Raw genomic sequence first — 24,039 nt, 5'->3', positions numbered from 1 at the left:
TTCTAAATTCTACAAATGATGTCAAAACATATCAAATCACATCTTCTTGACCTCAAATTTCGCACACAAGTCATAAATGACACCACAGACGTAGTCCATCTTCCGAAAAGCCAATCCGACCTCGAATTCCAAATTTCCACTGCCGGTCAAATTCGCCAAAATCCAACTTTTACCAATTCAAGCCTAATTCTACTACGGACCTCAAAATCACATTCTGGACGCGCTCCTAAGTCCAAAATCACCTAACGGAACTAACGAAACCCTCGAAACTCAAATCCGAGGTCGTTTACATATAAATCGACATTCAGTTGACTTTTCCAACTTAAACTTCCAATTAAGAGACTAAGTGTCTCAATTCACTCCGGAATCACTCTGAACCTGAGCCAACTAACCCGATAAGTCAAATACAGCTGTAGAACACAACAGAAACAGAAAGGATACGGGGCTATAACTCTCCAAACGATCGACCGGGTCATTACAGTGGCTGGCCCAACCCAGCCTGCTACTTGGTAGGGTTGGGCTAGGATTTTTTGAGTCTATTTAAAACTGAGGCTTATAAGCCCAGCACAAGTCAGTCCGCTGACCCTTGAGGCTTGATCGAGATTGGGGCTGGGCTAGCCCGTAGGCCAAAAATTAATTAAATTTAAATTAATTAACTATTAAATATTTAATATTTAAAAAAATAAAAACTAAAAAACTATTAACTACAATCCCTATTCCCCAACCCTAGATTGCTCATTTACCCTTCCATATCTACTAAAATTTATATTTTTGGCATGCATGTAATATGATAAAATTAATTTTTCGTTTGCTTAATTAATAACAAACTAAAAAAGTTTTAGGTGGCCAATAATAATCTTTTTTCAACAGAAAATATTATTTTAAGTGGACAATGATCAGTTTGGATTACTTTAATATATTATTAATATTTAACGGCTCTTCAATATAGGAAAAAATTAATTTTAAATACACAAAAAATTGACCACTAGCAAATTTCACGAATTTTAAATATTTTATGGGCTATAATGATGAAATCGACAAATGATGTTAATCCTTATTTAAAAAAAACCTCCGCATATGAACTTATTGAAGCAATCCTTGAATCTGAGGAAAATGAAAGAAAAGTATTAAGAAAATATTCATGTAACTTTAAAAAAGAAGAGTTTGAGATATAAAGAATTTGCATTTCAATTACGAGATTCCTCATCACACATCAAGCTTTTTGTATGCTCTAAGCAAACAGAAGTTCTTTACATGATTAAGTGACTACGTCACGAAAAACTATTTAAAGATTTAAAGAAAATTTTTTGAAGGGTCGGCCCGTCCGCGGCCCTCTTAGTCCTGGGTTGGGCTAGCTATTTTAAGGCTCATTCATATGGTGGGTCGGCCCATCCTAGTCCATCAAATTTAAAAGTTCATGAGGCTTGGATTGGGCTGGGATGAGATGGTCCGTTTTGAGAGCTCTAGTTCCAGCCTTCAATATCCACTTTAGAATTTGAAGCTCGTTTTTCATAATTTTCTCTCAATTTACTTTGAAGAAATAATAGAAGTGCATGTCTGCAATAAAGTAATTTTGGACTATTTTTAAGCAGCATGTTAGTATCATAAAGAGTCCAAATCATAAAAGATAACAAATAATAAGAGACCTACTTCATAAAGAACTTACCATACATGACCATACATTTTTTTTGGTATTTGTTTTCGGCTGCAATTATATTTCTTTTACAACAAAATATCTATTTAATTTTTACCAATTTCGTGTAGAATATATCCCTTCAAGATCTCCTGACCTTAGATAAGTGAAGTATAAGAAAAATAAATTTCTTTCCTTAATAATACTCCAATTATTATTTTACTTCCTCACAAGCTTGGTCTCTAAACCAAGATTCTATATTATTTGGACAGCTGCTAGGTCATTTATCACGAAATAAAATGATATATGGTGCAAATTCAATTCTATTCCCGCTAGAATTAAGTGTCAGTACTCTCCAAGATCAATCTAGCACGACCATGTCCTTCACCAGGTCCTTCGACCAACCTAATATATATGTCAGTTAACCATCAAAATCAAAATTCACCAATTTCCAATTAGAGTTTAAATATATACACACTGTCAGGGCATAAAAAATATAATGCTAAAATAAAGGGGAGCGAAAAATTGGATAATAAACTGTACTTAAGTGTTTCTTTTGCTGGTTTAAGTATGGTTACGTTACATGCCAGAGGAATAGGAGGAAAGACACTGTTTTGAGAGCGAAAACTTCATTCAGCTGTGAATCCCTTCTTCCCTCCGCCTCCTCCAAATTCCCAAATAACCCTTTTGCCGCCATCTACCACTCCCCTATAATCCTCTTTCTTTCAACTTTCTCTTGCTTGTGCTCATTACTCTCTCTCTATATATATATTTTTGAGAAGTACAGTTGCTTTTCTTGTTGCTTTTCTTGGAGCTCAAAAACTCATCAGCTTGGTAGTTGTGAAGGCTTGTACCTTTTTTGGAAAGCTATGTACCCCATGTGGAATACTATCAAATCTTGATGGTTGAATATTGGGATTTGCTTGCAGAAAGTTTACATTTTTAAGGAGGTGTAGCTACTGAAGTGAATTTGGAGCTTTTGAACTGAAGTTGAGGGTTGATTTTGGTGTAAATGAAGAAGTGAGTCTTAGTTGCTTTTTCTTAATACTTTGTTGGGGTTGTTGATTAATTTAGAAAATCTTGATGGGATTTATCCTCTAATCATTGAAACTTAATTTAAACAAATTGAACTTTTAAACTTAAAAATAAACTTGATTTGGTTGCTTTTATTATTTCTAAAAAGTATCTTATTTGACAACATTAAACAAATAGGTTTGGACTGATTATGCATTACTATATTCGTACTGCTGTTATGGGTCTTATACTATTTTACTGATTAAGACATTAGTTTATTAGACAAATTTTGGTTTTCAGTTTTCAGAGTTATGCTTGAGAATGGCTCTCTGAACTTCTGATATTTGTTGAAAATAAATGCAGAATACCCAGTAATTCTTGAATGCCCAAACTTTGAGCAATTGTGAGTAACAGTTGTTGCACTTCTTCATCATGCCTCTCTCTGAGTTCTTGAAAATGGCTAGAGGGAAGCTTGAATCTGGCCAGGAGAAAAGGTCATCCACAACTGATCCGTCCTCTAGGTAAGTTCAAGTATTATTTTTTTGAATCTCTTTGTGAGCAGTGGTGTAGCCAGGAATTCCGTCAAGGTGTTTATACTTTAAACAAGTCAATAATTTTTTTTGTTCAATGATGGTGTACCAAATTTTTTAGATCAAACTATGCAATATTCAACTAAACAATAAAAAAAATAATAGAACTATAATTTTATAAATCAGAATTAAGATAACAAAAAGACAACATTAGAAATTTTACTAATAAAAGTAAGCATAAAACAAAAGGAAAGAGAGAGTCGAGAGGATTTGTAGTTTGTAGAGAGCTTTTGTTGAAATTCTTTTGTAGAGCTTGACTTTCAATTATAAAATTTATTTAAGAAATAACTTTTAGTTAAAAAATTACTATTAAGATTACTTGTTTATTTTCACACAAATTTTTATTAGAAATTTTTTTAGATTAAAAAAGGATCATATAGACCACAGATGGTGGTTTCTATTTATTTTTGGCAAATAACATGGGCAGAGCTTTGAATCCGTGATCAACACGTTACTTTGACCATCCTGAACTGTTGGACTGTCTCACTCAACTGTGTTAAGGATGTTCAAATAAAATATATAACCATATAAAGTACTTCCTCCGTTCCAGGTTATGTGAACCTATTTCCTTTTTGGTCTGATCCAAAAAGAGTGACCCCTTTATAAATTTGGAAACAATTTAGCTTAAACTTACAATTCTACCCTTAATGAGAAGCTTTTATAACCACACAAATACTCTGGGCACCTTTTTGACTTGTTTAGGACCACAAATTTCAAAAGTCGTCATTTTTTCTTAAACTCCGTATCCAGTCAAACAGGTTCACATAAATTGGAACGGAGGGAGTAGTATTTAACTTATATACACAATATAATTTTTCCGCGAAGGGTGTGCGCTTGACCAGCCTTGGCATAGGGTGGCTATGCCGCCACTGTTTGTGAGTAATCAACTAGTTTAGGATTGAGACGTACTGTAGTAGTAGTTGTTGTAAGTCTTTTGGTGAGTACAAGTTTTATGATGCATTTCTTTTAATGGCCTTTTGTCATTGGAACTAACTTATTGATAGTTAGCTGGTTGATTGTTAGTATACTTAAAAAGTTTGTTTGGTGTTCATGCAGTCTTGAGGATGAATTGGTAGAGCTAGTATGGGAAAATGGTCAAATTGTGATGCAAAGTCGGTCCAGCAGAGCTAAGAAGAGCCCTACTTTTATTAATCTTCCATCAAGCTCTCTGAGAGTTAAAGACAAGTTCACTGGGAATTCCTCAACCACAAAGATCGGAAAATTTGGTGTAATGGACTCTATGTTTGATAATATGCCATTATCTGTGCCCAATGATGAAATGGAGTTGACTGAAGAGGATGAAATGGTGCCTTGGTTGAGTTATTCTGCAAATGATAGCCCACAACAAGATTATCATTCTCCACTGTTACCAGAAATATCTGGTCTGACGGTCAATGAACCATCTGGTAGGAGAGGATTTGCATCAATGGATAAGAGAGGTATTTCTAATCAGATGAATGGGGCTTCACATAGTGTTCCCATTCATAACATTGTGAACTCAGAACAAGGAAATGCATCAAAGCTCTCTCCTTCTACATTTAACCTGTTATGTTCAGGGGCACCAAAGAAATCTTCGGCACCAATTCTGCCCCTAGGATCACGAATCTCAGATATTATTAGCAGTAATACTAGCTGCAATATGCCAGTTTCCACTTTTGGATATTCAAATTCAAGTCAAGCTTCAGCTGGTGTTATCAAAAGCATGAAGATGCAAAAGCAAAACATACCTGGAAATAGCTCCAGTTTGTTGAACTTCGCGCATTTCTCAAGACCTATTACTGGGGGTTCAGCTGTTTCAGGCTCGTCTACCATAGGAGCAAGGGGAAATATAGAGAGAGAGAATGGGGGAAGTAGCAGAAATCGTGTTAGTGAGGTACCATTTGAATCATACTTCAGTTCAGAAAAGGAAAATGATGTCCATTCTCCACCTTATATGGCATCTTCCAAAGTCGAGTCAAAAGGATCTGTCGGCCTTCACGAGAGGGCATGTCCCATTGAACAGTCTGATAATTTATGCGGAGATAGTCCAAGTAATAATGACATGTCTCGTGATCAATTTACTGGTGCAAATGCAATCAAAGAATTTCCTGATGGTGAGAGAAATGTTGAACCTGTAGTTGTGTGTTCATCTGTATGCTCTGGCAGTAGCGCAGAGAGAGCATCAAGTGATCATCCTCGTACTTTGAAAAGGAAAACTCGTGACAACGAGGAGTCTGAATTCCAAAGTGAAGTAAGTTAATTTCTGAAAGCCATTATTTTCAGAACCTTTTTGTTGTCTGTTGCTTCTTTGTCAACAACAACAACAACCCAGTATAATCCCACAAGTGGGGTCTGGGGAGGGTAGTGTGTACGCAGACCTTACCCCTACCCTAGGGTAGAGAGGCTGTTTCCAATAGACACTCGGCATCCTTCCCTCCAAGAACTCCCCACCTTGCTCTTGGGGTGACTCGAACTCACAAACTCTTGGTTGGAAGTGGAGGGTGCTTACCACCAGAGCAACCCAACTTGCTTCTTTGTCAACATGAAAAGAAAATAATATTTTTCTGATCATTCATGACAAGGAAACAATCTTTTATTCAGGATGTTGAAGAAGAATCTGTTGGTATCAAAAGCGCTTATCCTGCTCGAGGAGGTGCAGGTTCAAAGAGAAGCAGAGCTGCAGAAGTGCATAATCTATCTGAGCGGGTGAAATAACAATCTTAGAAATGATTGCAACATAATCTAGTGCTACTTGCATCTTCCAATTCTAGATAATTTTGTAGTTGAGATAATTCAGATAATGCAGTCTAATTCATCTTCATTGCAAACAGAGGCGAAGGGATAGGATTAATGAGAAGATGAGTGCATTACAGGATCTCATACCAAACTGCAATAAGGTGAGTTATCTCTCTGATTAGTTGAGTCATCGGTGACAAGATTTCTCTGAACTGCCCATATGCATACTTTCTTTTCTGTAGTGTCTCTTTTTCAGTTGTACGGTTTAATGGTTTCCACCCTCGATTGCTAGGTGGATAAAGCCTCAATGCTCGATGAAGCTATTGAATACTTGAAGACACTTCAAGTTCAAGTACAGGTTAGATGAAGTTTCTCTTGTGTTTATGCATTATTTTTTTCCTTTATCTAGTCTCTTGGAATTATCTGTCCTTCCATTTCCTTACTTCTTCATCATGCTAGTGCGAGGGGGATGGTTTGGGGATTCTCTGCAGTGAAAAGAAAATGCATCAATTTCTCTAGTACTATCTATGTAGTCATAAATTTCAGCAACACAGAGTTTTTGTTTTGGAAGAGGTACAATATGGCAAAAGCTGTCTTCATGTTCAAATTCACGTTTTAAGACTTGCAATAGCCAATAAGCAGTATGATGTGTGATGATTATTGTGCTACTACAGTTCACTCCCTTAACCTTATACTTATTTGCATTCATTTTTTTTGCCGAGCCCAACTTGTTCGGGACGGAGGCTTAGTAGTAGTTGTTATCGTTTTGTAATCTCCAAGTATTGCTAGTCACCCTGCTTCACCTTGATGCTACTTTGGTTACACCTTTATAAATAGAAAACATGAGTGAATTTCTTTTTCCGTCTGTTATGTCGTAACTATAGTTGATTGCTTTCATGTTCTGATTTATTTCAGATGATGTCTATGGGAGCTGGGTTGTGTGCGCCACCAATGATGTTTCCTGCAGGAATTCAATACATGCATGCCGCCAATGTGCCACAATTTTCTCCGATGGGTTTAGGGATGGGAATGGGTTTTGGGATGGGTAAACTTGAGATGAATGGTGGATCCCCTGGCTGCTCTATTTATCCAATACCCACTATGCAAGGAGCACATCTTCACTCCCCACCAGTTTCTGGCTCCGCTACTTTTCCAGGAGTAGCTGGATGTAACCTTCACTCTTTTAGGCATCCTGGTCAAGGACTTCCAGTGTCGGTACCACCTGCATCTTTGGTTCCTTTGGCAGGGCAACCATCGACAAATGCAGCTGTGGGTTTAAATATCACAACTGCAGGAGTTCATACAGACGTACGGAATACTTCAACTTTAGACCCCGAAACCAAGGACGCACTAAGAACTCACATATAATGAATAATGCTGATCCGAGCTGCTAAATCAATCAGATTTCAAATCAGGTGTGTGTTTTCGCCGAGAACTCATTGCGTTCGATCTTTTACAGTCAATTAGAAAGTTCCATCTACATTGAATGTTGCTATAGTTTACGTATTGAGCTGGGAGACAGATCCCTTATAAGCTTATTCAATAAGACAGTTTCCATAAAAGTAGATTTCAGAGCAGTATGTGTCGATTTCATGTTTTTAATTACCATGAGATAAAATGCATCATGTGGTTGAGCAAAGCACACAATAAGAAACTAAATAGTGTTGGTGTGTGAAACAGAAATTGAAACCCTTTAGATTTTCGGAGAAAAAACAGAGAAGAACTCTAGTGATGTAAAATTGTTTCCGTGAACTTAAAAGTGAGTGGCCACAAACTATAGTCTCCTCAAGTGTAGGTATGATTTTGAATCTATGGACACGGACACATATGACTGTCTAGATTGAGGTTTGTGTTCATAGACAGCTAGTGGACGTGTAGGATTCACTATCATTGGCATAATTTTGAGCATAATTTTCTTGTACTTCTTTGTGTTTGAATGAAAGTAAACTAACCGATGTTAGAATTAACTGAGGCAATATGTAATGCAACTTAAAGCTGTCTTTTCTTTCGTATGATTTTGCATGAGAAAGCTTGTTGTCTAACACGAAACAGAGAAGTATTAAGGGGGACAATTATGTGTTCTTTTGTATGGAGTTAAATAGACCGGTTTGAAGTTATTCGGAGCAAAATGTGGAAAGTTCTTTTTGATAATTATTGTATAAAATGAACTAATAATTGCTAAAATTTTAAGGAGATATAAATGCTGCAGTTTTTTTTTATGCACATTCAGTCCTAGGCTTTGCAACTTCTGATTTGAAAAAGATATCAACTAGTCTGCTAATAACTTCATGACCTTGTTACCTTTGAAGAATCAATGATAAAATTGATTGATTTTGATAGCTGAGATTATCATCTTCTTGTCTTTTCGTTGTCCTTCCCCCTTCTCACAAATCAGTGATAAGGAAGCTTGCAAGAGAGAGTAATGATGTACCAAAAAAACATGCTATCATCCTTTAGTTTTGCTCTATTGAACTCTATATTGGCTAGCAATCTATTGTAAATTACCAAGCAATTTTATTCTTTTATTTTTGAATCTTTGCCAACAAGAGAAGGTGAGCTTTGTATTGTGGCTACTCTTCATATATAATTCCAGCTGAAAACCTTTAAGTACTGGATGTGGACTCCCTTTTCAGTTCTTCAAACAGAATACCTCTTAAAAACTTTGATTGAAGTTCACATTCCCTAAGCTGCTACAACATTTTTGTTACTTGATAAGGGACCATTAATTTTCACATAGCTTTCTTCTGAGGTGTTAGCTTGTTCAATCTTCCCATTTAAGGAAAGTAGTTGATCAACCTAGGCCACTGGCCGGAGAGGATGCTCAATTTCACCCGCAAGTCACAAGCACACACTGGTATCAGATTGATTGCAGTTACCATTTGAGTTGGCAAATTTTGAATTTCTTTTGGCATGCAATAGGAGAGTTTCTTTTCCTTGAGAATGTAGCATCATTTCCTTCCCCAATGAAGAGCCAGTTTTCTAGGATTGTCTGAAGCTCCTTGTTTATCATCGGTCTACTGTAAATTCACCCTAGATGTTATATTTGCTTGCAGTCGTCCAGAACAAATGTTTGTAGCCTTGTGTATCTTTGGTTTTAATTCGCGGAAGACACAGTTTTCCCTGGTGCACTTAAATTTACATCAATTGTGGACGTGCTTAAAAAGTTTTCCTTCCCATGAATGTCAGGTACAAGCAACGAATGAGTATCTTGGTAAATCAGCTTTGGTGCGGAAGAATGACCAGCTCCTAATAACTTGACCAGCCCAACAGATGTGCTTTGAAGTAAACGTGGTGATTTTGTATAAGGACCAGGGTCACTACTGGTGATTTACCGACTCCAATGTGGTGAGAAAGAACTTCATTAGTTATGCTAAGCCGTTAAAATGAAGTTATATCTTATAATATTGCTTCCATGGTCATCCCTATGTGTGCAAAGTATATGTAACCAGGAGAATGGCATGAAGTGCTTCTCTTAGCAATCCTATTATTTATACAGGTTCCAATTAGTGCCTGCAACTTAATGTTGATTGTGGATTCACTTTCATATTGCGGGCAAGGAAGGAAGCTCTTTTTACTTCCAACCAAAGCGAACTTCTGACTGTTCTTACTGGAAGGTAGTATTAGGAGTTCCAGAATGAAAGCTAATTTCTGTATCCACAGTGGGGATATAGCACCACAGTACACTGCGAACTGCAGGGACTCTGATATTTTAGAGAGAAACCGATACTTTATCCTTCAAATGTACATTCGAGATAACTCGAGAGCAGTTGGTCCCAGCACTTCCCTCTCCCAAGGTTGAAGTTCCTGGCCTTTCAAGTGTATTCATGTGTATTAGACATATAAACTGATTTTTCTAACATAATAAAAACACGAGCAGGTTCCTATAAACTTCTGCTTACCTGTGTTGCTTTCATTTACTAATGTTTCAGTCTTTCAGCTGATAAATTATCCTTTTTGCTGTTGTTTTCCACTAAAAAATTTTCTGAACCCTTCTCCCATTTTTAGGGAATATTAGACCTACCTTATCTTCCAGACGTTCCCTTGGTGCTATATGAGTGAGTCTGTATTAATGAGGAAAGGGGATTAATTAGCACCATCGTTTGCTTTACAGCTTGTTTGGATGGTTGTTACGCATCATTTCATAATGTATGGTGTTTGCCATCGTTTCATGATATCACGCATCAGTATTATGAAGAATAAACTTGCAATATTATAAAGAAAAATTATGATACAAGGTAAAATTACTATGTAAAAAGATAGGGTAAATGGTAAAATGAAATAATTTAATAATAATAAAGGGTGAGATTGAGAGAAAAAGACAAGGTAACGACGCGATCACATCAAATCGGTCGTTACATAAAGTGGCACATCTCGTCGTTATGTAACAACGGATTTAACGATACGATACAATAAAATTTAAGTAACAATCAAAACAAACATTGTACTTAAAGTAACAATACGATACAATGCGTAACAACCATCCAAACAAGCTGTTAGAGATCGACCCATAATTTAAGTAAATGGTTGGAGTCGTGCGAGTATCAGTGAGTCTGTATCACTGTACCTACTGAAACTTGCCAATATATATACTTTTGAAAGAATTGTTCAACAATATATATAGAGTTTAAGTTACACTTTTTGGCTGCTACAGGACCGAAGAAAATCACATGTCATGCGGAAGCTAGTAAAGTAAATCCTCAACGACGATAAATTAGATAACAAAAGAGAAATCTACAAAAAGAGACACAAAAATATAACGTGGTTCGGTCAACTGACCTAATATTGAGAGAACAACCTCACGAATAGGCAAACACAAGTGATACACTAACACTTGTCCCGTAAAGTTCTCACGAAGAGGCAAACACAAGTGATACACTAACACTTGTCCCGTAAAGTTCTCCCCCTAAACACAACTCTCAAATCCCATATGGCTACATTGTGAATGCTACTGAATGAGAAGGACGAATCTCCAATTTATAGAACTCCAAAGTTTTTCTACAAGAAAAGGGACTACCAAATATGGAAGAATTATATTTTCCTTCTAGGAAAAGAAAAACCCAATTATGGTAAATATGTTGTACTTTCCTTCCTGAGATAGGAAAACCAATTATGGTAAGAAAATCTGGACAAACACCTAACACACTCAATCTCATATTATCATCTATATAGTATGTTGTATTTATGGGATCCAAAACAACATCAAAACATCAAGATGCCCACAAAACCATAAAACAATAATAATGATTAATGACAAATAATAATAAAACTAATATTCATAAATGTGACAGTTCTTTATGTACATCACCATCCAATTAATTGAATAAGTTCTTCCACGATTAGACAAATCGAATGCAGAGATCAAATAAGAAGAAATCAAGAAAACCACCCTTTCTAGTTTGGAAGATTAAAAAAAGCACAACTATGGTATACCTAGGATAATAACTAAAACTTGCAGCAAACAGAAGTGGAAGTAGAAATATAGCAGGACCCCTGATGACAGAAAACAAGAATGAAAAATCACACAACAAATAAAGTTATGATGCTGTCTGTTTTTTCTTGGTTTCACTGCTGCTGATGTCTTTTATTTGGCTGTAACTTCATTTTTTGTTTCAGATTTGGAGCTTGGAGACTTTCCTATGATTGCTTTCTTAGCCTTCACAAGAGACTGCTTCATCTTGGAAATAAGGTTGTTTGATTGCTTTGTCTTGGGTGGAACTTCTTCTTTAAAAGCTTCTTCCAAAGTTTTCCTTTCTTCACCATCCTTAGCAGCATCTGTTTTTACCTTTTGCTCCAACTTTGGTTCAACTTCTCCAGCAGTTTCTTCTTCTACTTTTGTTTCTGTCTCAGGCTTCTGAGACTCTTCAACTGATTTTTCAGTAACAGTAGCAGTGGTCTCATTCACTTTCTTCTCAACTTCAGTAGCTTCATGGACTTCTGTGGTAAGATTTATCTCATCCTTCTTGTTTCGATTCTCAGAAATTAGTTCAATGCCTCTAGGAGCAATCTCAACTTCTGGGGCTTTTTCAGGAAGTTCACATGTTTCAACTTCCTTTGCTTCAGTTACAACACTTTTCTTCTCATCTTCTTGATTAGTTTTCACATCTTTTGTATCATTAATCTCTTCAACCTTTCCCACCTCCTCCTTCAATAGTACATCAGTTATAGCCTCTGTATTTTCAGGCTTAGTCTCAGCAGGTTCTTGCTCAATCTTCTCACTAACTTCTGGTTGTTCAGCCAGTTTGTCCTCTACATTAGCAACAATTCTTTCCTTATTTTGTTCTGCTTCTGAAACTTCTTCTTCTTCTTCTTCTTTTGCCACAGCTTTCTGTGGTTCATTGGCCTGTAATTCTTCTATCGTTGGTTTGTCCTGCAGCTCTTTCTCAGATTCTTTCTGTGGAATTTCAACCTTTTCAGATTCTAATTCACCTTTGACAACATCAACTGCTTCTTCTGGAACACTATCAGCTTCAGGTTCAGGGGCGGATTCCTTGTTTAATACTACAACTTCTTCTCTTGTAACATCCGAAGCCGGAGTCTCAACATGCTTGTTAACTTCTTCAGTAGCAGTGATTGCTGGTGCTTGTTGTTCAGTTTTAGGCGTCTCGACCTCATCAGTTTTCTTTACCTCCTCTATTGTTGGCTTCTCATCCTCATCAGCTTTCTTTTTTATTTCTTCGATAACAGTTTGTGCTGGTTCTTCTACTTTCGAGTTCTCTTCCTCATCACTCTTCTTCTTTATCTCTTCAATTGCTGGAGTTACACTCTCTATATTTATGTTTTCTACTGATTCAGCAGAAGACAACACTTGACTTGGAGAGTCCTCTTTAGGTTTCACTTCATTGTCCTTCGGAGAGTCCATTGTCTTAACCTCTTCATGCACTTCCTTCTCAACTTGCTGTAGTAAACATGAGAGCAAGAATTAAACAGAACAAAGAGAAGTACCAACCAAGAAAAGTAGCAATCTTTTAAAAAGTTGAATCAACAGACTACAAGAGAAAAAGAAGGTAAAAAGATGAGAAAGTTCAAGCACACAAGGCTTTCACTTTAAAAGTGTGGCAGCTTGTTCTTTTGTGCCTTGGTAGTGTGGAACAAGATTTGATAAAACATAAAGCTATCGGAAAAGGAAAAGAGCAATTTAAAGGGATAGGCTATTTCCTAGTAAGCTATAACTAAGATTGTCACTCAGAGAAAGCACAGTAGGAAAAGATGCTCCATCCTCTTATTTGAACTCCCATATTTTTAGTGTGCACCTAGGTCATAAACGACAAAGCAAATCAAGTCTACACCTCGACTATTCTAACTCGTACCTATTTTCTTCTACCAACACAGGTATCGATCAAGTAACTATGTTTGCTGGGATGTAAACCCAGATACTACCATAATTTTTACTCACTTCATTTCCGCTAGGCGAAACCCATGGTGCCATCTCGTTAAAACTCTTTAGACTTCATTTTTCTTTTAATTCTGTTACGATACAGATGGCAATTTCATTATTTTCACAAAAGAATTCACTTTTCTGCTTGAGGATGCTTAGTACTCCCTCTGGAAAATAATTTTTTCTTTTTTACCATGATACCCATATTAATTGATGCATATTTTATTGGATTTGAGAAAATGATTTAAGATAAGCAATAAATACTGTAGGTATAACAAAAAATTTTTTTTGTCTGATATCGTAAAGTGACAGGTAAAAATCAAAATTTATTTTTAATATGCATGTCAACTATGGAGTGAAATGGAGGAAGTATAAGTTATATCCTTCCCAAGTAAGAATTCTTATTTTTCTTTGACACATTAGCTTCTGCTAATTAATATGTCACTGGTGAAAAAGTAAAAACAAGTACTCCGCGGTGCCCTAACAGTCCCCTCTCTGTTCCTTTATTTCATTTCCTATGACTAGCTTTTATGATGTCTACAGTTTGATTCTCTCTAATACAACTAAACACAGAGGACTAAATAGGAAAAAGGGAATAACATCAGAAGTTTCACAGAGCTTTAAACATATGCAATTATCAAATAACAAGACAAAGAAGAAAAACAAATATTCATCTGGAAAATTTAATAGAAGGAAGAGGGATTCACTGAATACCTCAAGGGAAGTAGGATGATCTGATGATACAGTCTCAGTAGCCATGGATGAAGATGATTGATCAAGCAAGAACTCAAAGGAAGAAGCAATTATTATGATACTTGTAAGTTAAGCTAAATAAACAGATTCAAAGAAGTAAAGAAAAAGGGTGGACAAGTAAGTAAAGGAATGATATGGTTGGCAACAACTCAAAAAGGGTCTCAAAACAAGCTGGAGAAAGTAAACCACACTCACAAAAATCTACCTTACAGCAACCCCATCTCACCTTTTCATGCATACAGAAAATAAAGAAAACAGGGTGGACTCATCAGCATTTGATGGATGATCTGTCAGCATTTGGTGGAATTACTAACTAATCCATCAAGATTCAATTTTTAAATACTATATATGGAAAGAGATTTTAACACTTGGAAAAGCCATTAGGCCCATTAAATCTGAATAAGATTATGAGAATATGAAAATGAAGTTAGTGTTGTCAAGTTAGGGACTGTCAATGCCACTGAGACAAAAATGATTGATGAGGACCATTCAAGAGGTTTATAACGGCGTAATATCATTTTTGCAAACTGTTGTCTACTTTGTCCGGTTGTGGATAGTTTCCCTACTGAAACATAAAGAATATATTTTCCAGGCCTAAGGTCGTTTTCAGTGCCATGCCATCTTCCATAAAAGAAGAAGAACAATTGCATTGGCGGTGACTATGTCTAGTTGCATTTTTTCGACAATCAACTGTGGCATAACAAGCCGCCAACCAGTCCATGTCCATAATAGCATCAAAATTCAACATCTCTAGCTCAACTAGGTCGGCTGAGGTCTAACGACCACAAACTGTCACAAACTGTCACTGTACAACCTTGGTAAACCCGTCTAGTAATAATTGATTCTCCGACCAGGATACCGCAAAAGGATCACTTAATATTTCAGGCACTATGCCCATCTTCCCCGCGACAAAGGGGTAATACACGACAAAGTAGATCATGGGTCTATCAAGGCATAAGCATCGTGAGTGCAAATGGTCAACATACCTGTCACATGGTCTGGTGAAGACTCTTGGTCATGTCGACCCGCTAAAGCATAACTACGATTCCGGTTACCACCTGAACTGGAACCTCTACTTCTGTCTCTACCTCTACCACCCGAAGACTGAGACTCGCGCCCTGAAGGATGCACAGACATAGATGATCCTGTTGCTGAATTCACTGGTTGTGCCATACCCCCAGAATTTCTATTTGGGCAATCTCGCATCATATGCCCCGGATGTCCACATTTATAACAGGCATTGGAACCAGCTCGGCATTGGCCCAAGTGTCCTCTACCACATATGTTACACCACGGAAGAAATGACCGTGTCTGCACTAAACCTCACTGTCGCTGCAAACCCGATGCCCATGAGCTCTTACCTGGTCTTGACTGAGTATATCGGCCATGCCTGTAACCCTCTAACTGAGGTGGTAGAGGCCTAGGTGGCCGTTCGAAGTACTGGGGCCTATAACTACCCTGAGACTGCTCCTGAGACCTGGAAAATCTCATCCTCTTATGCTGCCCGAATTTAGTCCTCTCAGTACCCTGCTGCCGATGCCTACCTCTTTCTATATTCTAGGTGAATGCCTGAATCTGGGAAATATCCATACTATCCTGCAATGCAGCGGCGGTACATGCCTTGGTCAACTCTGGGGCCAATCCTACTATAAACCTGTAGATCCTGTCCCGCATAGTAGCAACTATGGATGGAACATATCTAGCCAATGAGTCAAAATGGAGACTATACTCTCGAACACTCATATTGCCCTGCTTGAGGGCTAGAAACTGATCGACTCGAGCCTGTCGGATCTTCCGCAGTAAGTACTGGTCAAGGAAGGCATCTGAAAAATTCTTCCAAATAGCTGGAGGTGCATCACGTCCCCTGGACCTCTCTCATCCCTCGTACCAAAGGATGGCTATATCTCGAAGTTGAAAAGATGCTAACTCAACTGCCTATTTCTCCGTGGCATGCATAACTCGAAAGATCCTATGAAGCTGATTTATGAAAGTTGCGGGTCCTCCCTCTGATCTGTCCCCGTGAACTCTGGGGGACTCAAAGCAATAAAATCTCGGACCCTTGAAATCCCAAACCCCTTAGAAGATCCTGCACTAGCGGATGCCCTGGCCTGTTGCTGGGTAGATACCAATTGTGTCAACAAATGCACTGCACTTCTCAAGTCCTGATCTAATGGAAGCGGAGGGGAAAGTGGATGTACGGGCTCCCTAGGAATCTCCTCAGGTGGTGGAGGCGCCTGTAATGGCTGAGTAGGGGTCTCTCCCTCGGCCTCAGATTGGGCCCCATCTACTGGGGGTACCTTGCTAGTCCCCTCACCTACTGATGTATCTCTCATTTGGCTAGCCGTAGTCTTCCTAGTCACCGTCATCTGTGCTTGCAAACGCCAACACGTAAGTTTAACTAAAATTTCCTATAACTCAGTTCTACAACACGATTTAGATTTGAAAGAAGGATAACCAACTCCTAAATGCCCTGTAGTCCCCAGCTTATATAATGTGGTGCACAACACATCTATAAACAAGACCCTACTAGACACGGCTTGTAGACTCCCTGGACAGAAATGCTCTGATACCACTTCTGTCATGCCCCGAACCTGGGGGAAGGGGGGTGCAAGATCGGAGCCCGGTGCCTCACCTATCCTTGCGTACCAACTTGCGACTAAGGGACTCTGAACATATAATGTCATACTTTGGCCATGGGGCCACATTGTAAGACAATTTGCGAAGTAAAATATAAAACTAAACGTAAACTAACGCTGACTTAACATCAATATAAAGCTGGGCCAACAACGCCATCATATCTACTACAGCTGACAAACCAACAAAATATACATACTAGGCCTACAAGCCCAACATACTTCACTAAATAACAAGATATGTCTACAAACCTTTACTGATGGATGTACTATGATCGGAATAGGGCCCCGACCTACACATAACCTATATACATATATACATAAAATGTACAAAACTCTAGACCCGGCAACTCTGAAGGACATGAAGCTTACCGATAAAGCTAAACTCGGGAAACACCTACTGAGGAGGTCTACCCGTCTGTCTATCTGAACCTGTACGCATGAAATGCAGTGTCCCCAGGAAAAGGGACGTTATTACAAAATAATGTACTGAGTATGCAAGGCAATAAAATAACTGAAAGCTGAAACTGAACTGATAGTATAATAACTAAAAGTAACTGGGAGTCAAAGATGATCTGGAGATATACTTACCCGCTGATACTGACTCAACTCTCTTAATATAGTAAATCAAATAACTTTCCGGCCATATAAGGCTCGGTATATATAACTGCTCTACAATAGTAGGCTCACTCATAGGCACTGGACCATACTAGGCGTTGTATCTCGGACAACTGGGCTCGCTAATATAGGCGTTCGACCATAATAGGCTCGGTATATAACTTACCATCTGATCAAAGGTTGCCCAGTAGGGGCCTGCCCACCAATTATAGCTCAATGGTGGTGAAAATACTAACTCGATGGTGGTAAAAATACTGTAATACTGTATATATATATAGACCCTCTGCTCTCTTGACTGGAAGAAGACAATACTCAATTGAATATAAAGTCCCGACAAGGGAGAATAGTGTAACTTATGAGACTAGGATAATGTATATAAATTCGGGAGTATGAACTACTCTTTATGTCTTGTTATCAAACACATGTAGTTACGGGATCATGCCAAAATGAAGATAAGGTTTAGCCTTAACATACCTAGAGTAGGAAAAAATCCGTATGATATTCTTGAGAAGGATTGCATCGTACTCCCTTAGAATTGCAAAATCTCGTTGTTATTACGCAGTGCAATTTCGTATGAATTCCTTACTAATCAAAGAACTCCCGTTTCTATTGTAATATGGAGTCTCATATGAATTTCCAAATCTCCTCCAAATGAATTTTGATATCCATTCAAGACAAAATGTAGGGATGACTAATACAAACTCCCCTTTCTACGTGTTTGCAAGGGATGGCTAAGTGTAGTATCTGTGTGCGCATCCTAATTTAATTGTCTAAAGGCAAGAGTCACTTAAATCTTCCTCCACTTTCTGCCATGTGGGGGGCTTTGTCCCCACCTACAATTATTCATAAATCCTTAATTACATAGTTAATCTCCCATTAAACCAATAATTAACCAATTACCTACATAATTAAGAATTATCTTAAATTAATTAAAATACTAATCATTTTTAATATACTATATACATCATACTATCATGGTCATATGGTACCTTGTATGGCAATAGTCCATAAATACCGGATATTATAGCTCAGATCGTATTTTATCCTAAATCGACAACCTTCAATAAAACTCATTTTCTTTGATTCGTTCACCCTTTATATTTCACCGTAGTGATATATTGGATCGGCCTGCCCCCGTAGTGATATATTGGATCGGGCTGCGCGCCGCAACGATATAACACTTGGGCTGTAGGAGCCCCTCCGGAATCTGTACACCCCCAGTGAGCGTAGTCGGCTATATATATATATTACGGATTGGGCTGCACGCCACAGAGATATTTATTATGATATATCTATTAAGCGGGAGTGCTGAGTGTGAGTACTGATTGATGAGAGTTGAGTCACGAGTGACTGAGAGGCTTGCCCGAGGGGCTATACTTATGAGTAATACTTTGCCCGAGGGGCTTGTTTATCAAATTTTCTATTTTCACTCTTTTTTATACTGAGCCTCTACTGAAAAATGTTGAATAAATGTTTTAAAGGATTTTCATTTAAACTGGAGTTTTTACGAGATAATTGGTTATTGAACTGCAGATTTTGACTTTGACATTTCTCTTGAGATTCTTGATAAAGTATGCATATGGTTTTTAAATGCTTTTCACTGTTCTTAAACTTTATTTACTTTGGTTACTTACTGAGTTGGGGTACTCACATTCTCCCTGCACCTTGTGTGCAGATCCAGGTGCTCGAGCATCAGAGTGAGAGCTTTCAGCAGCTTCTGTGTATTTCCGGAGTTAGCAAGGTAGCTGCGCGGCGTTCGCAGCCCTACCTTTCTCCTTCCTATCATAGTACTTTATATTTCAGGCTTATTTTGTATTAAGCAGATAGTGTTGAGTTGTACTTAGTGGCTCATGACTAGTGACACGAGATTTAGGTTGTGTTGATGTATTTACGTATTTGTTTCCGCGTATTTCTTTTGATATCTTAAAAATGAAAGATTTGAGACTTAATTTGTTTAGAAAAATGATTTTTTCAAAAGATCTTCATATTGTTCGTATTGTTTTGGCTGGCCTAGTAGTGTGATAGGTGCCATCACGACCAGGGTGTTTGGGGTCGTGACAAGTTGGTATCAGAGCCTAGGTTACATAGGTCTCACAGGTCATGAACTGGTTTAGTAGAGTCTTGCAGATCGGTACAGAGATGTTTGTACTTATCCTCGGGAGGCTGCAGAACCTTTAGGAAAAACTTCACATTCTTGAAATTCCTGTCGTGCGAATCTGTTGATTTTGGTACTAAACTTCTATTATTCTATTCTCTCACAGATGGTGAGGATACATGCTACCGGCCAGAACGGACGACCACCAGTGCCACCAGTTGGGGCCACGAAAGGCCGAGGTTGCAGTCGAGGCCATTGTAGGGGAGATGGTATGGCCTGCATAGCATCTTGGGAAGCACTTGTAGATCCACCAGCCGCCCCAGTTCATGATCAGGTCCCAGTTGCGGACGCTCCAGCAGAACCAACTCAGGCACCGGCTATGCCGATTGTTATTCGAGGCCTTCATGAGTCCCTAGCCCAGATTCTATCAGTGTGTACTGGTCTGGCTCAAGCGATCTCAGTTACTATGGCCACAACTACTTCTCAGGCCGGGAGAGGCACTTAGACTCTCGCTGCTCACACATCTGAGCAGGTTGTGCAGGGATTTCAGACACTGGGGGCACCTCCAGCCTAGCCGGTGCACCAGCCCAGGATTATGTTGTACCAGTTATGCCCGACAAAGAGTAGCGTCGATTGGAAAGGTTTGGTAAACTTCAGCCTATGACTTTCAGTGGTGCAGAGGGCGAGGATGCCTAGGGTTTCTTAGACAAATGTCAGAGGATGCTTCGGACCGCGAGTATTTTGGAAACCAGTAGTGTCTCGTTCACTACTTTCCAATTTTCAGGAGATGCCTTTACTTGGTGGGAGGCCTATGAGAGGCATAGGCCTGTTGATGCAGCACCCCTTACTTGGAAGTAGTTTTTCACTCTCCTTTTGGAGAAGTATGCGCCACAGTCTTATAGAGAGGAGTTGCGCAGGCAGTTCAAGCAATTGCGTCAGGATGATATGATTATGATGCAGTACAAGATGAGATTTTAAGAATTAGCTCATTATGCCATTTGGTTGGTTCCTACAGATAGAGAGAGGATCAGGAGTTTCATGGATGGCCTCACATATCAGCTTCAAATTCTCATGACTAGAGAGAGGGGTCAGGTGCTACGTTTGAGTAGGTTGTTGATATTGCTCGAGAGATTGAGTCAGCTCGTCCCCAAGAGTGAGATGAGAGGGAGGCAAGAGGTCTCGAGGATCTGGTAGTTTTGGTGGTGCTCCATTGAGAGGCCAATTTCAGCACGGCAGAGGCCGCCCATTTAGACAAGCCTAGTTGGCTCGCCCAATTCATCATGGGGCATCATCGGGCCATGGTTCTCACAGTTCTTATCAGGTCCATTCATCACTTGGTGCCCTTCCAGCCCAGATTTCATCCCGTACTCCAGCAGTTCAGGGCTCTTCTGTATCAAGTTCTTCTACCAGTCATCCCGGTTCCAAGGATTCCCTTCAGTCCCCGTCTCCAGCACCAGGGAGTTGTTATGAGTGTGGAGAGTTTGGGCATGTGAGGAGGCAGTGTCCTCGTCTTCTTGGGGGTCCAGCTCAGCAGAGGAGTCAGCCCTCGACTTCAGCTCTAGTTACTTCACCACCCACCCAGGCAGCTAGGGGCGGGGGTCGGTAAGCTAGGGGTCGCCCTAAAAGGGAAGGTCGATCCGGTGGTGGTCAGGACCATTTCTATGCACTCCCAGCTAGACCAGATGTTATTGCTTCAGATGCCGTGATTAGAGGTATTGTCTTAGTTTGCCACAAAGATGCCTCTATGTTATTTGATCCGGGTTCCACTTTTTCATATGTGTTATCATAATTTGCTTTTTATTTGGATACGCCACATGAGTCTCTTGTTTCATCTGTTCATGTATCTACCCCAGTGGGCGATACTATTGTTGTGGATCGTGTATACCGGTCATGTGTGGTGACTATTGGGGGTCTGGAGACACGAGTTGACCTTTTGTTGCTTTGTATGGTGGACTTTGATGTAATATTAGGCATGGATTGGCTATTTTCGTGCTATGCTATATTGGACTGTCATGCTAAGATAGTGATGTTGGCTATGCTGGGTGTGCCACGGATTGAGTGGTGAGGTTCGATTGATTTTGTCCCCAGTAGGGTGATTTCATTTCTGAAGGCCCAGCAGATGGTTAAGAAAGGTTGTCTCTCATACTTAGCTTTTGTGAGGGATGTCAGTGTAGAGACTCCTAGTATTGATTCTGTTCCAGTAGTGAGGGATTTTTCCAACGTGTTTCCTGCAGACCTGACGTGCATGCCACCAGACATGGATATTGACTTTGGTATTAATTTGGTGTCAGGCACTCAGCCTATTTAGATTCTACCATATCGTATGGCACCGATGGAGTTGAAAGAGCAGCTTCATGAACTCCTTGATAATGGGTTTATTCAGCCTAGTGTTTTGCCTTAGGGTGCGCCTATTCTATTTGTGAATAAGAAGGATGGCACGATGAGGATGTGCATTTATTACAGGAAGTTGAACAAAGTTACAATCAAGAACTAGTATCTTTTGCCTCGTATTGATAATCTATTTGACCAGCTTCAGGGAGCGAGAGTGTTCTCCAATTGATCTCCAGTCAGGGTATCACCAGTTGAAGATCAGGTACTCGGATATTCTTAAGACAGCCTTTAGGACCTGATATGGTCATTATGAGTTCCTTGTAATGTCTTTTAGGCTGACCAATGCCCCAACAACGTTCATGCATTTGATGAACAACATGTTTTAGCCTTATATCGACTCATTCGTTATTGTATTCATTGATGATATTCTGGTATACTCGCATAGTTAGGAGGAGCATGTGGAGCATTTGAGAGTTGTATTGCAGAGATTGAGGGAGAAGAAACTTTATGCAAAGTTCTCCAAGTGTGAGTTTTGGCTCAGTTCAGTGGCTTTCTTGGGGCATGTAGTGTCCAATGAGGGTATTAAGGTTGATCCGAAGAAGATAAAGGCGGTTTAGAGTTGGCCCAGACCATCCTCAACCATAAAGATTTGTAGCTTTCTTGGTTTGGCGGGCTATTAACGTCGTTTCGTTAAGCGATTTTCATCTATAGCATCACCCTTGGCCAAAACGACTCAAAAGGGTGCTCCATTCAGGTGGTTGGATGAGTGTGAGGCAAGCTTTCAGAAGCTCAAGACTACCTTGATCACAACTCCAGTGTTAGTTTTGCCATCAGCTTCAGTTCATATACAATGTATTGTGATACTTTGAGAGTTGGTATTGGGTGTGTGTTGATGCAGGAGGCTAGAGTGATTGCTTATGCTTCTCGTCAGTTGAAGCCCCATGAGAAGAACTACCCCATTCATGATCTAGAGTTGGCTGCCATTGTTCATGCATTGAAAATTTGGAGGCATTATCTATATGGTGTGCCTTGTGAGGTTTTTACTAATCATCGTAGCCTCTAACACTTGTTCAAGCAGAAAGATTTCAATTTGAGGCAGCGGAGATAGTTGTAGCTGCTAAAGTATTATGATATCACTATCTTATACCATCCAGGGAAGGCCAATATAGTGGCAGATGCCTTGAGTAGGAAGGCGGTGAGTATGAGCAGTTTGGTATATATTCTTGTTGGGGAGAGACCTCTTGCAGTTGATGTTTAAGCCTTGGACAATCGGTTCGCGAGGTTGGATATTTCGGAGCTTAGTCGGGTATTAACTTGTGTAATTTCTCGGTCTTCCTTGTTTGATCGCATCAGAGAGCGCCATTATGATGATCCTCATTTGCTTGTCCTCAAGGACAGAGTTCAGAACGATGATGCTAGAGATGTGACTATTGATGGGGTATTGAGGATGCATGGCCGGATAGGTATTGAGGATGCAGGGCTGGATATATGTGCCCAATGTAGATGGGCTTTGAGAGTTGATTCTGGAGGAGGCCCATAGCTCATGGTATTCCATCCATCCAGGTGTCGCGAAGATGTATCAGGATTTGAGGCAACACTATTGGTGGAGGAGAATGAAGAAAGATATTGTGGGATTTTTAGCTCAGTGTCTCAATTGTTAGCAGGTGAACTATGAGCATCAGAGACCGGGTGGCTTGCTTTAGTGGTTAGATATTCCAGAGGGGAAGTGGGAGCAGATCACCATGAATTTCATAGTTGGGCTCCCACGGACTTTGATGAAGTTTGATGCCATTTGGGTGATTGTGGATCGACTGATCAAGTCCGCACACTTTATTCCTATGTGTACTACATATTCATTGGAGCGGTTAGCAGAGATTTATATTCGAGAGATTGTTCGCTTGCATGGTGTCCCAGTTTCTATCATTTCAGATAGAGGTACTCAATTCACTTCGTAGTTCTGGAGGACCGTATAGAGAGAGTTGGGTACTCAGGTTGAGTTGAGCACAACTTTTCACCCTCAGACGAACGGGTAGTCCAAGCGCACTATTCAGATATTGGAGGACATGTTGCGCGCTTGTGTCATTGACTTTGGAGGGTCATAGGATTGGTTTCTACCGCTCGCGGAGTTTGCTTATAACAACATTTTTCAGTTGAGTATTCAAATGGCTCTATATGAGGCTTTATATGGGAGACGGTGTAGATCTCCAGTTGGTTGGTTTGAGCTGGGTGAGGCTAGGCTTTTGGCTAAAGACTTAGTGCAAGATACTTTGGACAAGATGAAG

At 39.4% G+C, this 24,039-nt stretch overlaps 2 protein-coding genes across 2 annotated transcripts; one reads left to right on the top strand and one right to left on the bottom strand.

Annotated features, from left to right (window-relative positions):
- Positions 1–2,203: 2,203 nt before the first annotated feature.
- LOC107827926 (transcription factor PIF3-like) lies at positions 2,204–9,834 on the top strand. The gene is made up of 8 exons (XM_016655160.2): positions 2,204–2,653; positions 3,011–3,168; positions 4,294–5,467; positions 5,818–5,922; positions 6,048–6,113; positions 6,245–6,310; positions 6,868–7,367; positions 9,139–9,834. Exons 2-7 carry the CDS (start codon positions 3,080–3,082, stop codon positions 7,318–7,320), a joined length of 1,953 nt encoding a protein of 650 aa, XP_016510646.1. The 5' UTR covers positions 2,204–2,653; positions 3,011–3,079; the 3' UTR covers positions 7,321–7,367; positions 9,139–9,834.
- Positions 9,835–11,317: 1,483 nt separating this feature from the next.
- Positions 11,318–14,283, bottom strand: LOC107827925 (uncharacterized). Its single transcript, XM_016655159.2, has 2 exons — positions 14,042–14,283; positions 11,318–12,847 (listed from the first exon to the last, which is right to left on the bottom strand). The coding sequence occupies exons 1-2, from the start codon at positions 14,084–14,086 to the stop codon at positions 11,534–11,536; spliced, it is 1,359 nt and encodes a 452-aa protein (XP_016510645.1). The 5' UTR covers positions 14,087–14,283; the 3' UTR covers positions 11,318–11,533.
- Between the last annotated feature and the right edge of the window lie 9,756 nt (positions 14,284–24,039).

Source organism: Nicotiana tabacum, chromosome 18 (genome assembly GCF_000715075.1).
Source record: "Nicotiana tabacum cultivar K326 chromosome 18, ASM71507v2, whole genome shotgun sequence".
Lineage (NCBI taxonomy): Eukaryota > Viridiplantae > Streptophyta > Magnoliopsida > Solanales > Solanaceae > Nicotiana > Nicotiana tabacum.
This window is presented reverse-complemented; position numbering and strand designations above follow the sequence as displayed.

What these genes read in the sequence shown, in the direction of transcription:
- LOC107827926 (XM_016655160.2), top strand. Translation starts at nt 3,080, where the DNA reads ATGCCTCTCTCTGAGTTCTTGAAAATGGCTAGAGGGAAGCTTGAATCT. An exon ending in ACAACTGATCCGTCCTCTAG is followed by an intron (nt 3,169 to 4,293) that starts GTAAGTTCAAGT and finishes GTGTTCATGCAG; the next exon opens with TCTTGAGGATGAATTGGTAG. An exon ending in TGCATAATCTATCTGAGCGG is followed by an intron (nt 5,923 to 6,047) that starts GTGAAATAACAA and finishes CATTGCAAACAG; the next exon opens with AGGCGAAGGGATAGGATTAA.
- LOC107827925 (XM_016655159.2), bottom strand. Translation starts at nt 14,086, where the DNA reads ATGGCTACTGAGACTGTATCATCAGATCATCCTACTTCCCTTGAG. An exon ending in ATCATCCTACTTCCCTTGAG is followed by an intron (nt 12,848 to 14,041) that starts GTATTCAGTGAA and finishes TGTTTACTACAG; the next exon opens with CAAGTTGAGAAGGAAGTGCA.